Source organism: Peromyscus leucopus, chromosome 6, assembly GCF_004664715.2.
Source record: "Peromyscus leucopus breed LL Stock chromosome 6, UCI_PerLeu_2.1, whole genome shotgun sequence".
NCBI lineage: Eukaryota > Metazoa > Chordata > Mammalia > Rodentia > Cricetidae > Peromyscus > Peromyscus leucopus.
Genome location: NC_051068.1, coordinates 79,323,974 through 79,336,098, shown reverse-complemented (window position 1 = coordinate 79,336,098; position 12,125 = coordinate 79,323,974). Strand labels below are relative to the sequence as shown.

Sequence of the window (12,125 nt, the reverse complement as noted above, 5' to 3'; positions counted from 1 at the left end):
GTTCAGTCCTGGGACCCACGTGGGTAGAGAACCAACTCCAGCAGGTTGTCTTCTGAACTCCACACAGATGCCATGGTACACACACAAACAAATAATTAATAAATAAATAAGATGCAAGTTTTAAGTGCTCAGCGATAGACCCGTTCTCTCTAACTGTGCCGTATGCTCAGTCCTTGTTTGTAAAGTGAGGGACTGAATTAGATTTCTGAGATCCCATCACCTAAGGCTGATAAAGTGAGACCAGCCATGAACAGTGGTTTAACAGTGGTTTTCTTGACCACTGGAGTCAGACTTCTTCCCGTTTCTTCCACATCCTAGCTATGAGACTCTGAGCAAGTTCTTCAACCATTGTGCCTCAGCTTGACTGATTTTAACTGGGATTGCAGTGATCATTGTTGAGGTGTGTGACATCTGTCAGCCAAGATTGTGATAATATATTGTCAAGTACTTAGAAATATCTGGCACATTCATTTTTAGCTTAGTAAATGCTTATCTTTTTTCATTATTTCTCATTAGAATTCTTTGAAAGTTATGCTATAGAATGCTGAGGTGGTGGTGATTAATATTTTCATTGTTCATAGTAAGCATTTGTTTGTTTGTTTGTGTGTTTGTTTGCTTGCTTGCTTGCTTGCTTGCTTTTTTTTTTTCCTCTCTCGAGATAGGGTTTCTCTGTTCCTTTGGAGCCTGTCCTGGAATTTGCTCTGTAGACCAGGCTGGCCTCGAACTCTCACGGAACCTCTTGCCTCTGCCTTCTGAGTGCTGGGATCAAAGGTGTGTGCCACTACTATCTGGCTCATAGTAAGCCTTTTTATAGTAAGCATAAGCCTTGAAGGTCTGGTGTCTTTGAATCTGCCTTAAGGGAGTACGCCAGTGTCTTAATGCTGACCTTGTGTTTTAGCATAACTGCAGAGCTCTGTCCCTAGAGACACCCTCAGTGTTAGATAAATAAATGTCTTGATTCCCCCAACACCATGACTTCTCCCTAAGGGCGTTTGTTATTCAGAAGTCTTTAGGGATAATTCAGAGGGTTCTGAAATGTATACTCTCTAAAACATTTCCCCAAACCATTCTTTTTATTGTAATGCTGTTTATTACACGGCTGGGAAAAGGGGTGAAGCTGTCTGAGAAAGGGTGTGCTATGGTACGTGCTCACATGGTAGGAGGAAGGCTCGGATCAGAGTAGAAAGGGAGCCGGGCCCAGTGGCACACATCTGTAACCCCAGCATTGGGAAGCAGAGGCAGCAAGTTAGAAGACAGCCTACTCTGCATTAACAAGTTCCAGGCCAACCAGGACCTAGGAAACAAACAAACAAAAAGTGGCTGGTGTATTGTTCTATTGTGTCACTGCAGACTGGTTGGTTTAAATAAAAAGAACGTGTTTTCTCACATACTGGCTAAAAGTTTAGACCACTGTTCTGATCTGGGTGCTTTCTGGCCTTGCACCTTTCCCTGATGGGTCTTTATTCTAATTTTCTTTCATAAGGATACCAGTCTTACTGGATTAAGGATTATATTGACCTTTTGTGTGTGTGTGTGTGTGTGTGTGTGTTTGTTTGTGTGTGTTGTTGTTTTTGTTTTTTTTTTTTTTTGATTTTCCGAGACAGGGTTTCTCTGTGTAGCTTTGCGCCTTTCCTGGAACTCACTTGGTAGCCCAGGCTGGCCTCAAACTCACAGAGATCCGCCTGCCTCTGCCTCCTGAGTGCTGGGATTAAAGGCGCGCGCCACCACCGCCCGGCTCTATATTGACCCTTTTTTTTTTTTTTTTTTTTTTTTTTTTTTTTTTTTTTTTTTTTTTGGTTTGAGACAGGGTTTCTCTGTGTAGCTTTGCGCTTTCCTAGAACTCACTCTGAAGCCCAGGCTGGCCTCGAACTCACAGCGATCCACCTGACTCTGCCTCCCGAGTGCTGGGATTAAAGGCGTGCGCCACCAACGCCCGGCTAATATTGACCTTTTTTTAATTAAGATTTTTTTTCATACAATATATTTTGATCTTATTGTTCCCCCTCCCCCAATTCCCAGAGCCTCCCCCCACCTCCCTACCATGCAACTTCATGTTCATTCTCCTTTCTAAACGAAACAAAACTCTGAAAATCAAAACAAAAATAAAGCGCGCGCGCACACACACAAAAACAAACCATGAAGTCCATTTTGTATTGGCCAACTGCTCCTGGACTTGCCCTGGAGTGTGGCTATTATAGCCAGTGACTCTCCATTAGAGAAAACTGATACACCTTTTCCCCATCAGGTATCAATGGCAAACAGCTCAAAAGGTTAGGAATGGGACCTTGTGTCCACTTCCCTTTCTTCATGCTGAAAGTTTGTCCTCTTTGAAGCTGCGCAGGTCTTGAGGGTGCTCTCATAGTCTTTCATTACTTCTCTGTCGGTTCTGTTGGATCTGGATGACTCTGCTTCTTTGGAATCATTCACCACCTCTGGCTCTTACCGTCTTTCCAGCTCCTCTTTCACACAGATCCCTGAGCCTTGCGGGAGAGGTTTGATAGACATCTCATTTAGGACTGGGAACTCCAAAGTCTCCGTTGTGTGTTGACCTCCTTTGAACTTAGTTGCCTCTTTAGAGTCTCTGGGGCTGGGAGTTAGCTCAGTGGTAGAGCACTTGCCTGACAAGTTCAAGGCTCTGGGTTCAGTCCTCAGTACTGCCAAAAGAGAAGGCGGGGAGGGGGCATGCCTTATGTCTTCAGATGCAGTCATGTTCTGAAATGCTAGGAATTAAGATTCAGCATGAAGGGCGTTGGTGGCGCACGCCTTTAATCCCAGCACTTGGGAGGCAGAGGCAGGCGGATCTCTGTGAGTTTGAGGCCAGCCTGAGCTACAGAGTGAGTTCCAGGACAGCCAGGACTGTTATACAGAGAAACCCTGTCTTGAAAAGAAAAAAAAAAAAAATACAGTTCAAATGTTGTGGTGGTTAATTTAAAAAAAAAAAAAAAAAGATTCAACATGAATTTGGGGTGAGGGCTCATATATTATAGGATTGGAAATAGTCTTGTAATATCTTCAGCTGAGAAAAGCTTGATTTAAAGTATGGTTAATTAAGTTACTATTACTTAATATTATAAGATGAAATTATATTTTGTACCTTGATTTTATGATTAATAGTAGTAGTAAAAAGAGACTCCCCCTAGGTATTACTGTGTGGTACAGCCAGCCTCTGCTGAGCTCCCTCTGCCTTAGTCTCCCAAATTCTGGGGTCACACTCAGGTGTGCACTCGCTTTCTTGGCTAAAAACCGCTTTTTAAAACATCAGAAAATCATTTTGTTAAAGCTTGTTGACATGGCCTCCTTTCCTGGCTGGATCCTTTAAAAAAAAGGACAAAAGAGGGTGGGAGCATTTGGAGCACTGTCACTGTCTTTTCCCAGATGGACGGACGACTAGCCCTTCTGAACCCAGAAGTGCCGGGGTGGAGAGATTTTAACCCTTGGAGAGAGTCTAGTATGTCATCTGCATCTGAGGGCTCTGATCATTTTGTAACAGTGCGTCTGTGTCGTATTTAGGCTTAGTAGCTTTAAGCAGTGTTTCATGTTGTTTTTTTCTTAATGTCTCATGTATATTGGTTTTCATTCATTTGGTTTGGTCTGGTTTGGTTTGGGTTTTTAGAAAAGTCTCATATAACCAGGCAGGTCTTGATCCACTATGGATTTATGTCCAGGCTGGCCTTGAATTTTTTATCTTCCTGCCTCCCATCTCCCAAGCGCTGGGATAAGGGGCATGCATAACCATGCCCTGGAGTATACTGGGTTTGTAGGACAATGGGTATGCACAGCCATGCCCAGGTGTATACTGGGTTTGTAGGATAATGGGTATGCACAGCCATGCCCAGGTATATAAACTGAATTTTTAAAAATTTGAGTTGATTTTTTTTTTTTTAGATTTTTCTAGTGTTTTGTTTTTGAGGTTACCCTGTCAAGAACTAAGACTCATCTAAAATGTTGCTTGGTTTTTTTTTTTTAAATCCATGTTCCTTATTACTAACTACTTAGAAAGTAAACCTTCCCATACAGCACACCCAGATACTAGGCGCAGACATTTTACCTGTTCCACCCGCCCCGCCCCGCCCCACCCTGCCCTATTACTTACATGGCTGTAGAAGCCGTTTGGGGTGTGTTCTTTTTCTACCACCTGGTGAAAGGGCAGCCATGCCTGTTGTCCTACAGAGTTAGTTCAGTTCCAGGGCACAGGCTTCGTGGAGAAGAAGCAGGAAGCCCGGTCAGAACCAGAACCAGGACGGGAAGGTTGGGAACAGAGCGAGCAGACCACAGGCAAAATCAGCAGTTAAGGAGGTGCTGCTTGGGGGTGTGGACGAGGGAGTGTAGCCCATGTGTGCTTATACACCCCCTCCTCCCTGATACCCGTAACTCCTCTGATTGTTGTCACATTTAGGCCAGACATGGTAGACACACCTTACTTTCACTCCTTGAAGAGTTGAGACAAGAGAGCAAATTCAAAGTCAGCCTGTTTCAAAAAGAAAAGAGGGCTGCGTGCACTTGGGAGGCAGAGGCGGATAGATCTGTTGAGTTCAACACTAGCCTGCTCTGTATAATGAGTTCCAGGCCAGCCAGGGTTACGTAGTAAGACTGCCTCAGAAGACAGACAAAAGGATAAAAAGGGGAAAAAGAGGAGTTCGGTTAGTGAAGACTCACAATCTCTTGCTGTTAGCTCTGGGGAAGTGGCAAGGGACCTGTGACAGACTACATGGTATGCTGAGCAAGCTTGTTTGAAATCGCATACCGTAATGTAAAAAACGTTCATGCTTAGTCTAAGCGGGCCTATTTTTCCAGGGCATTGAAATACTTGTAACATTTTTATTGTATGTGTTTATATGTGTTTTTATTAAGAAAACTCTGAAGTTTAATACACTGTCAGCTGGCAGTGAGAATATATCCCGACAACTTGTCCACAAGTGGTTTTTCTTTCAGATTTATAGACTGTAGCATTCCTTAGACAGAGTGTCTGGGTGTAAACTCTGGGGCAGACTGGGTCTCGGAGGGTTCTACTGGAAAGAGTAAGCTGGGCATCTGGTTGGAATGATCCTGTCTTCCAGAGTCACTTAATGGACGGTGTCAGTGACAAGTAACAGCTCACTTGGAAAAGAGGAGTCGGTAGCCTGCAGTATGGCTTGGCATACCCCAAACCTGGCAGTGATGATTCTGATAATGAGTGTGGGTTAAGAAAACCCTTTTTGACAACCTTGGGTGTAGAATTCTGCCCGTATGCTGACAGAGATTGCTGGGCTAGCTTACTTAGTGGTTTGCCTGCATGTTGTTGTCCTCCACTCTTGACTTCCTAAATGGGAAGGGTCAGAGTTTTAACTGTTGACTCAGAAAATAACTTGAAATCAACTGAATAAAGGTAAAGGCCCCTTTCCTTGTTCCCTTTTGGGCTTTCCTATTTCATTTTTTTCAGGTTTTCATACATGTATATATTGTTTTGTTGAGCCTGACTACCCGACCCTCATCCCTACCTCCGACTTCCCATCCCTACCCCCCAACCCCGTTCCCTACCCTGGACCCCCATCCCTACTCCATCAACCCCATCCCTACCCTGGACCCCCATCCCTACTCCATCAACCCCCTTCCCTACCCTGGACCCTCCATCTCTACCTCCCAACCCTGCATCTCTACCCTCTATCCCCATCTCTACCTCTGACCCCCCCTACCCCTGACCCTGCATCCCTACCCCCAGCCCCCATCCCTACCCCTGACCCCCCATCCCTACCCCCAGTCCTCCTACTCTCCCTTTTCTTGCCCCACTCCTTTCCTGGTGCCCCCCTTTTTTCCCTTTTCAGTTTCACTTCTTTCATGTTGTGTGTGTGTGTGTGTGTGTGTGTGTGTGTGTGTGTGTGTGTGTTTTAACTATAGATTAATATACTATTGGGGAACTATAAGCAAAAACATTTGTTTATAAGTCAGCATTTAATGTGGAGACACGGTGGGAAAATAGAAGTTGGCAGTGTTTGGTCATCCTTTTAAACAGTGGAAATGGTCACAGATTTGTTTTTTGTTTGTTTTTTGTTTTGTTTTGTTTTCAGGGCTGAGGACCGAACCCAGGGCCTTGCGCTTGCTAGGCAAGCGCTCTACCCCTGAGCTAAATCCCCAACCCCCAGATTTCTTTGGTTATCAGGAAGTGAGATGAGATGGTTCCTTACACAGATTTGGCAGTGGGACATTTGGTTGTGATTATGTTCTGAGTGAACTGTGGCATTGTGCACGCGTCTGATGCTGGCAGACTTGTCAGCTCAGGGAGATTGAGTGTCCCAGTGCCCTTGAGAAGTCAGTCCTTGAGATGGCACTGGATGTCAGAAGAGATTTCAGGATCTCAGAGGCTGAGGCAAGAGGATCATTGAGTGTGAGGCTGCTCTAGGCTCTGTTGCGAGCCCCTGTCTTAAAAGAAGGGGGGGGGTCAACAGCTCCCACCCTCCCTAATGACCCTTGCAAAAGGGAAGTCAGAGGCCTAGCGCTTCATATATTATTATTCATATTATTATATATTATTATATTATTTATAATTATATATATATTCTTCAGCTTCAGCCGAGGGGCTGGCTACACTCTTGTCGTTAACACCTGCTGCTGTCAGGCCTTTCCAGCTGTGGTCCGAGTTAACACTAATGGTGCGCACCACATTGTTCACAGTGTGGTCACAAGGACAATGAATTTCTTCTTGTTTTGCAGTGTTGGACGCTTTTCCACCATGCTGACGACGTTTTAGATATCTGTCAATTTTCTCAAACTTTCACTGAAGGAAACCTCTAAGACTCTGTACCGGAGGACTCGAGTGCAGCCACAATTACCAGGTCAGTGTCACCCCCGCTCCACCCACAAACACACCACTGCCACACTAAATCATAATGCAGTCTGGAGGTCTCTGTAGGGCAGACAAGATTTTATTGTAAGAAGTATTATAGTGTGTATTGAGACTAGGTCTCAGTGTGTAGAATAGCAAAGAATTGCTAAGTTTTAATATTTATGAAGAAAGTTTACTAGAATATGCTGGTCTGAGTTTCACAGCCATGGCTCCTCTCCCATCTTGTACACTGTTTGTGTTGCATTAGAAACAATAAGCCAGATGATTTGATATGTGTTAATAAAATGTCCCAGATATTAGAATTTGTGGGTAGAAGTGATTTATAGATACAGGTAAGACTACGGTGTGTATGTGTGTTATATGTGCATGTGTGTGATAGTACATGCTCCTGTGTATGGACATGTAGACACCAAAGGACAGTGTGGGATGTCTTCCTCTATTGCTCTTCACCTTTTTTTTTGGAGACAGGGTGTCTCCCTGAACCTAGTGCTCCCTGCTTGGCTAGATTGGCTCGTCAGTGGGCTGTAGGGATCTGCTGTCTCCGCCCTCACCAGTACTGACTAGGGTTACCGGTGCATGCTGCACTGGCCATACCCCACTTCTTTATATGGGTGCTGGAGATCTGAACGTGGGTCTTTATCTTGCACAGCAAGCAATTTACCCAATGAGCTATCTTTCCAGCCCCAGGAGTATCGTTCTTCATGTCATTGATTAAATAAAAAAAATAGGATTGTTTTTTTTTCTTGTGTAGGCTGGACTGCTTCATAATTTAAGTGACTCTAAAGATGACAGCAATTTTTTTTTTTTATGCTTTCATGGCGATGTATATTATCATAGCAGGTCAGAGACTTTGATTTGGGTACAGTCTGATTTAGCTAGGGTATTGTGTGTGTTGGATTTTTTGTTTGTTTTGTTGTTTGGTTGGTTTTTCAAGACAAGGTTTCTCTGTGTAGCCCTGGTTGTCCTGGAACTCACTCTGTACACCTGGCTGTCCTCCAACTCAGCTCCGCCTGCGTCTGCCTCCTGAGTGCCAGGATTAAAGGTGTGTGCCACCACCGCCCAGCCTAATTTGTTCTGTTTTACCTGTTAAGAAACAGGGCAGCTAAGTATCTGGGTTCTCAAGGCCATCTAGCCGGTCCTGTCCCCAGGACTGGCAGTCTGCATTCTCAGTAGCCCACGGTGTTTCACTGGAATGACGCTGCTGCTTTTAGTCATAGTTTTAGACCTCTAAACAAAAATGTTTAAAGACTCCAAACATAGTGACAGAAAGAGAATAATACAAACAGTGATTTTTAGCGCTGTTCCTGCCATCTTGCCTTGGTGCTTAGATGGCCAGTTGATTTACTCGACTCCATTGGTATTTGTGGTGTGCCTTTCCCATGTTCCCATTATTCTGTTGAGCATCATGGGAAGAGAGAGGAAGAGCATGAAAGGATATCCCTTCTACCCCATGATCTCGGTGAGGGAAGTCAGCCGGTGCTGAATTCCTCACCATGCTTCCCCTTGCCCCCCATGCTGGCCTCTGGGGGCGGTCATGACTGCAGAGGGGCAGCTTTTCCCATGCCTTCTTTTTTTTTTTTTTTAACAATTTATCTTTATTTTATATGCATTGGTGTATACATGTATGTCTGTGTGAGGGTGTCAGATCTTAGAGTTACAGACAGTTGTTAGCTGCCATGTGGGTGCTGGGAATTGAACCCGGGTCCTCTGGTAGAGCAGTTGGTGCTCTTAACCACTGAGCCATAACTCCAGCCCCTCCCATGCCTTCTTTAGAGAATCAGCCGGGCAGTGGCGGCGCACGCCTTTAATCCCAGCACTCGAGGCCAGCCTGGGCTACAGACTGAGATCCAGGAAAGGCGCAAAGCTACACAGAGAAACCCTGTCTCGAAAAACCAAAAAAAAGAAAAAAGAAAACGAAAGACTCGTAGTTATTAATTACTTACTACAGGGTTGAGTGCTTGTTGAGTGATGGTGCACACCTTTAATCCCAACATTCAGGAGGCAGAGGCAGGCGGGTCTCTGTGAGCTCAAGGTCAGCAAAAAAAAAAAAAAAGAGTGCTTGTTGCTCTTTCAAGGAACCTGAGTTCAGTTCCCAGCATCATGTAGGCTGGCTCATAACTACATGTAACTCCAGCTGCAGGGGATTTGATGCACTCTTCTGACCTTTAATGGCACCTGCACTCAGGTGCACATACATGCAGGTGTACATAAGTCAAAAAATAATAATTATTCAAACAGGACCAATGAGATGATGCCCAAACCTGATGACCTAGTTCGATCCCTAGAACCCAAACTAAAGGAGAGAATGGACTCCTGAAAGTTGTGGTCTAACCTCCACACGTATGCCATGGCACACACATTGTCCTCCTCACACTCACACCTGCACAAAATAAGTAGATAAATGATTAAATTTTTTTCTTAAAGTTATCGATTGAGGTGTGGTAGTTTATGCTTGCATTCTCAGCACTAGAGAGGCTGGTCAAGGCTAGTCTAGTCTGGACTTCAGAGTGAGATCCTGTCTCAAAAAAAAAAAAAGGAAGGAAGGAAGTTAGTCCTTGAAACAGCTCTGGATGTCTTCAAGCTTTCTAAAGCCCCATCTTCCTGAAATACATCTGTGAGAGGAAGTCTCCCAGGCATTCAGACAGGAAGATGCAGACCTGGCACTGGCTGCAAAGGCCTGTGTTCTTTGTTGTGCCCTGTATAGCTCAAGGCAGGACTGACAGACAGCTTTATTAAGTTTATTGATGGTTTTCTAATTGGGATTATTTTCTTTTGTGTTTTGTTTTCACAGTAACTTACAGGACATAATCTTTAATGCTACTGTGGGACTCACTAGAGGTGGGAATCCACTAACTAGAAGTTAGCATTTAGAGCTGAGGTGACACTAAGGACATTTTACTATGTGGTAAAAGATTACTTTGTATAAAAAATTACATGCTAGAACATGCTCTGATGCCACATTGAAGTACACATCTGTTCATGTTCTCCTTCACTTTAGTGCGGTGGCCCTGAAGGAGTCAGTAACTTCTTTGAGTGTCCCTCACATTTAAATTGAAGAATGAGGAACTGCTGGAGAGTATATGAACTCATCATACTGCCTTCACTCTGAAGAACAAGTATGACAGTTACAGTTTAGGAATAAAAAGTAGAAGGAAAATAGTATCTGTACTCCCGTGGAAGCTACAAAGTCTTGTGCATTATTCACTGGTGGGAGACCCTTCACAGGTGATGGAACCAACCACCTTCTGCCTGAGTCAGTTCAGAGACAGTAGATTGAGTTGGTGCCACACCATTTAACACATCCTTGTAGAAATGTGAACTTGTTAAACAAATTGACTAAAATGCCTCTTAGAACTGGTAAACACGGTGAGCAAAGTAGATACAAAATCCATAGAAAAACAGCACACTTCCTGTATGCCACTGACAAACGACTCAGGAAAGCAGTCCTGTTCACAGTAGCTTCAAAAGATAAGTAAAAACTAAAATGCCTAGGAATAGACCGAACCAGGAAGTAAACTATTTCTACAGGGGAAATGTTGGAGCACTGAAGAATAATTGAAGACTCTAGAAGATAGAAAGATCTTTATGTTCATGGGTCAGCAGAGTCTCAGAAAAGAAATAAACTAAGGGGCTGAGAGATGGCTCTGTGTTTAAGAGCACTTGCTGCTGTTGTAGGGGACCCAAGGTTAGTTCCAAGCACCAACCTCAGGTGGTTCCCAACCTCTTGTAACTCCAGCTCCAGGGGAATTCAGTGCCCTCTTCTGGCCACCATGGGCACTGTCCTTATGCACAAACCTGTACACAGATACATAATTAAAAAGAAAACAAGTCTTTTTAGAATATGAAGACAAACGAGTGCTTATTTCCATATGCTGTGGTTTTAGGTCTGCTTTACTGAAGGATGGGTAAACATTGTGATCCCTACTCCTACGCTCTCAGCAAGTATTACCTTTGCTTAAACCTTACTTCAGCCAAATGAGAGATGCCTGAATGGTCTGTGTGCACTTTTCAAGTTTGGTTGTCTAGAACTGGGGATCTTTGTGGTGGGATCCAGTAATTCTTTAGTGAAATGGTGCCCAGTGGAACCCATTCTACCTCAGTTTCTAGCAGACAAAATTAGTTCCTGATCCTTTCTGAGACCCAGGTTGCAAACCAGCCTGGAAAAGGTAATGAATAATTGATCTTGGTGATGGAATCAATAATTTAGAGTGGATTTTATTTTTCTCTTCCTGCTCAGTTTATGATTAGCATCAGAAAACTTGGGTGTTGTTTTGGATTGCAGCTCCTAAGGGTATCGGACTGTACATCTGCCTTGCCTTCTTTTCCTTTGCTCCGGTCAAGCTCCCTCCTCTTCTGGAGACTGACTGTTGTCTTTGTTTAAGACTTTCAGGATGAATCTGGAAAAGCTCAGCAAGCCTGAACTCCTGACACTGTTCAGTATTCTTGAAGGAGAACTTGAAGCGAGGGACCTTGTTATCGAAGCCTTGAAGGTACGTAGAGAGATTAACTGGGGAGCCAACATTGTGAGTCACTTCTCTAGTGTGTTTTTAAGTGAGTACTGGTGTAGTTCCTGACATGGCAGTGGGACATAGTGACAGTTAGTTGCTTTAAGCACCCACCTATGTGTCAAGATTTTTAAGTCAAGGGCGGTGGCACACACCTTTGATTCCAGTGCTTGAGAGGCAGAGACAGGGGGATCTCTCTGAGTTTGAGGCCAGCCTGGTCTACATAGCAATTTATAGATCAGCCAAGGCTGCATAGACCCTGCCTCAAGAAACAAAGGGGGAGCAAGGGAGAGTGATGAAGCTTTTCTGCCCTCAAAATAGCCCCTTTAGTCTCTGCTAGGTTTCTAAACTTAAAACCTTGTACTTTTAGTGTGTTTTGGCTGTTTTTAAGTGCTGACCCCTTTGAGAACCTGCTGAGATCTACTTCGTGATGTATATATGTATTCATATACCAGAGTTCAGGGTATAATGTCCAGGACATTAAGGCTTCCATAAAACTACCTATGCCACCAACACAATTAAAAATTATTTTGTTCTGCCAGATGTGTTAGTGTGGTGGTGCCCACCTCCAGTCCCAGCACTCAGGAGGCAGAGGCAGTCAGGTCTCTTGCATTTGAGGCCGGCCTGGTCTACAAAGTGAGTTCTAGAACAGCCAGGACTACACAGAGAAATCTTGTTTCAAAAATAAGAAAGTTATTTTGTTACTTAATTTGTTATCTGTTACAATGCAGAGGTTGGGAGAAGTGTGTTAGTGAAGATAGATGATCTGTGGGAACCCTGCAGAGCCTTAAAAATTCCAA

At 44.0% G+C, this 12,125-nt stretch overlaps 1 protein-coding gene across 1 annotated transcript in view; it reads left to right on the top strand.

The window, feature by feature from the left end:
* The window catches only part of Cttnbp2nl (CTTNBP2 N-terminal like), a 49,598-nt gene that overhangs the window by 8,868 nt on the left and 28,605 nt on the right, over positions 1–12,125 (top strand). Inside the window, exons 2-3 of the mRNA XM_028889919.2 lie at positions 6,688–6,809; positions 11,203–11,310. Coding sequence (XP_028745752.1) covers positions 11,212–11,310 — 99 coding nt within the window. The 5' untranslated portion in view covers positions 6,688–6,809; positions 11,203–11,211. The remainder of the gene's footprint in view (positions 1–6,687; positions 6,810–11,202; positions 11,311–12,125) is intronic.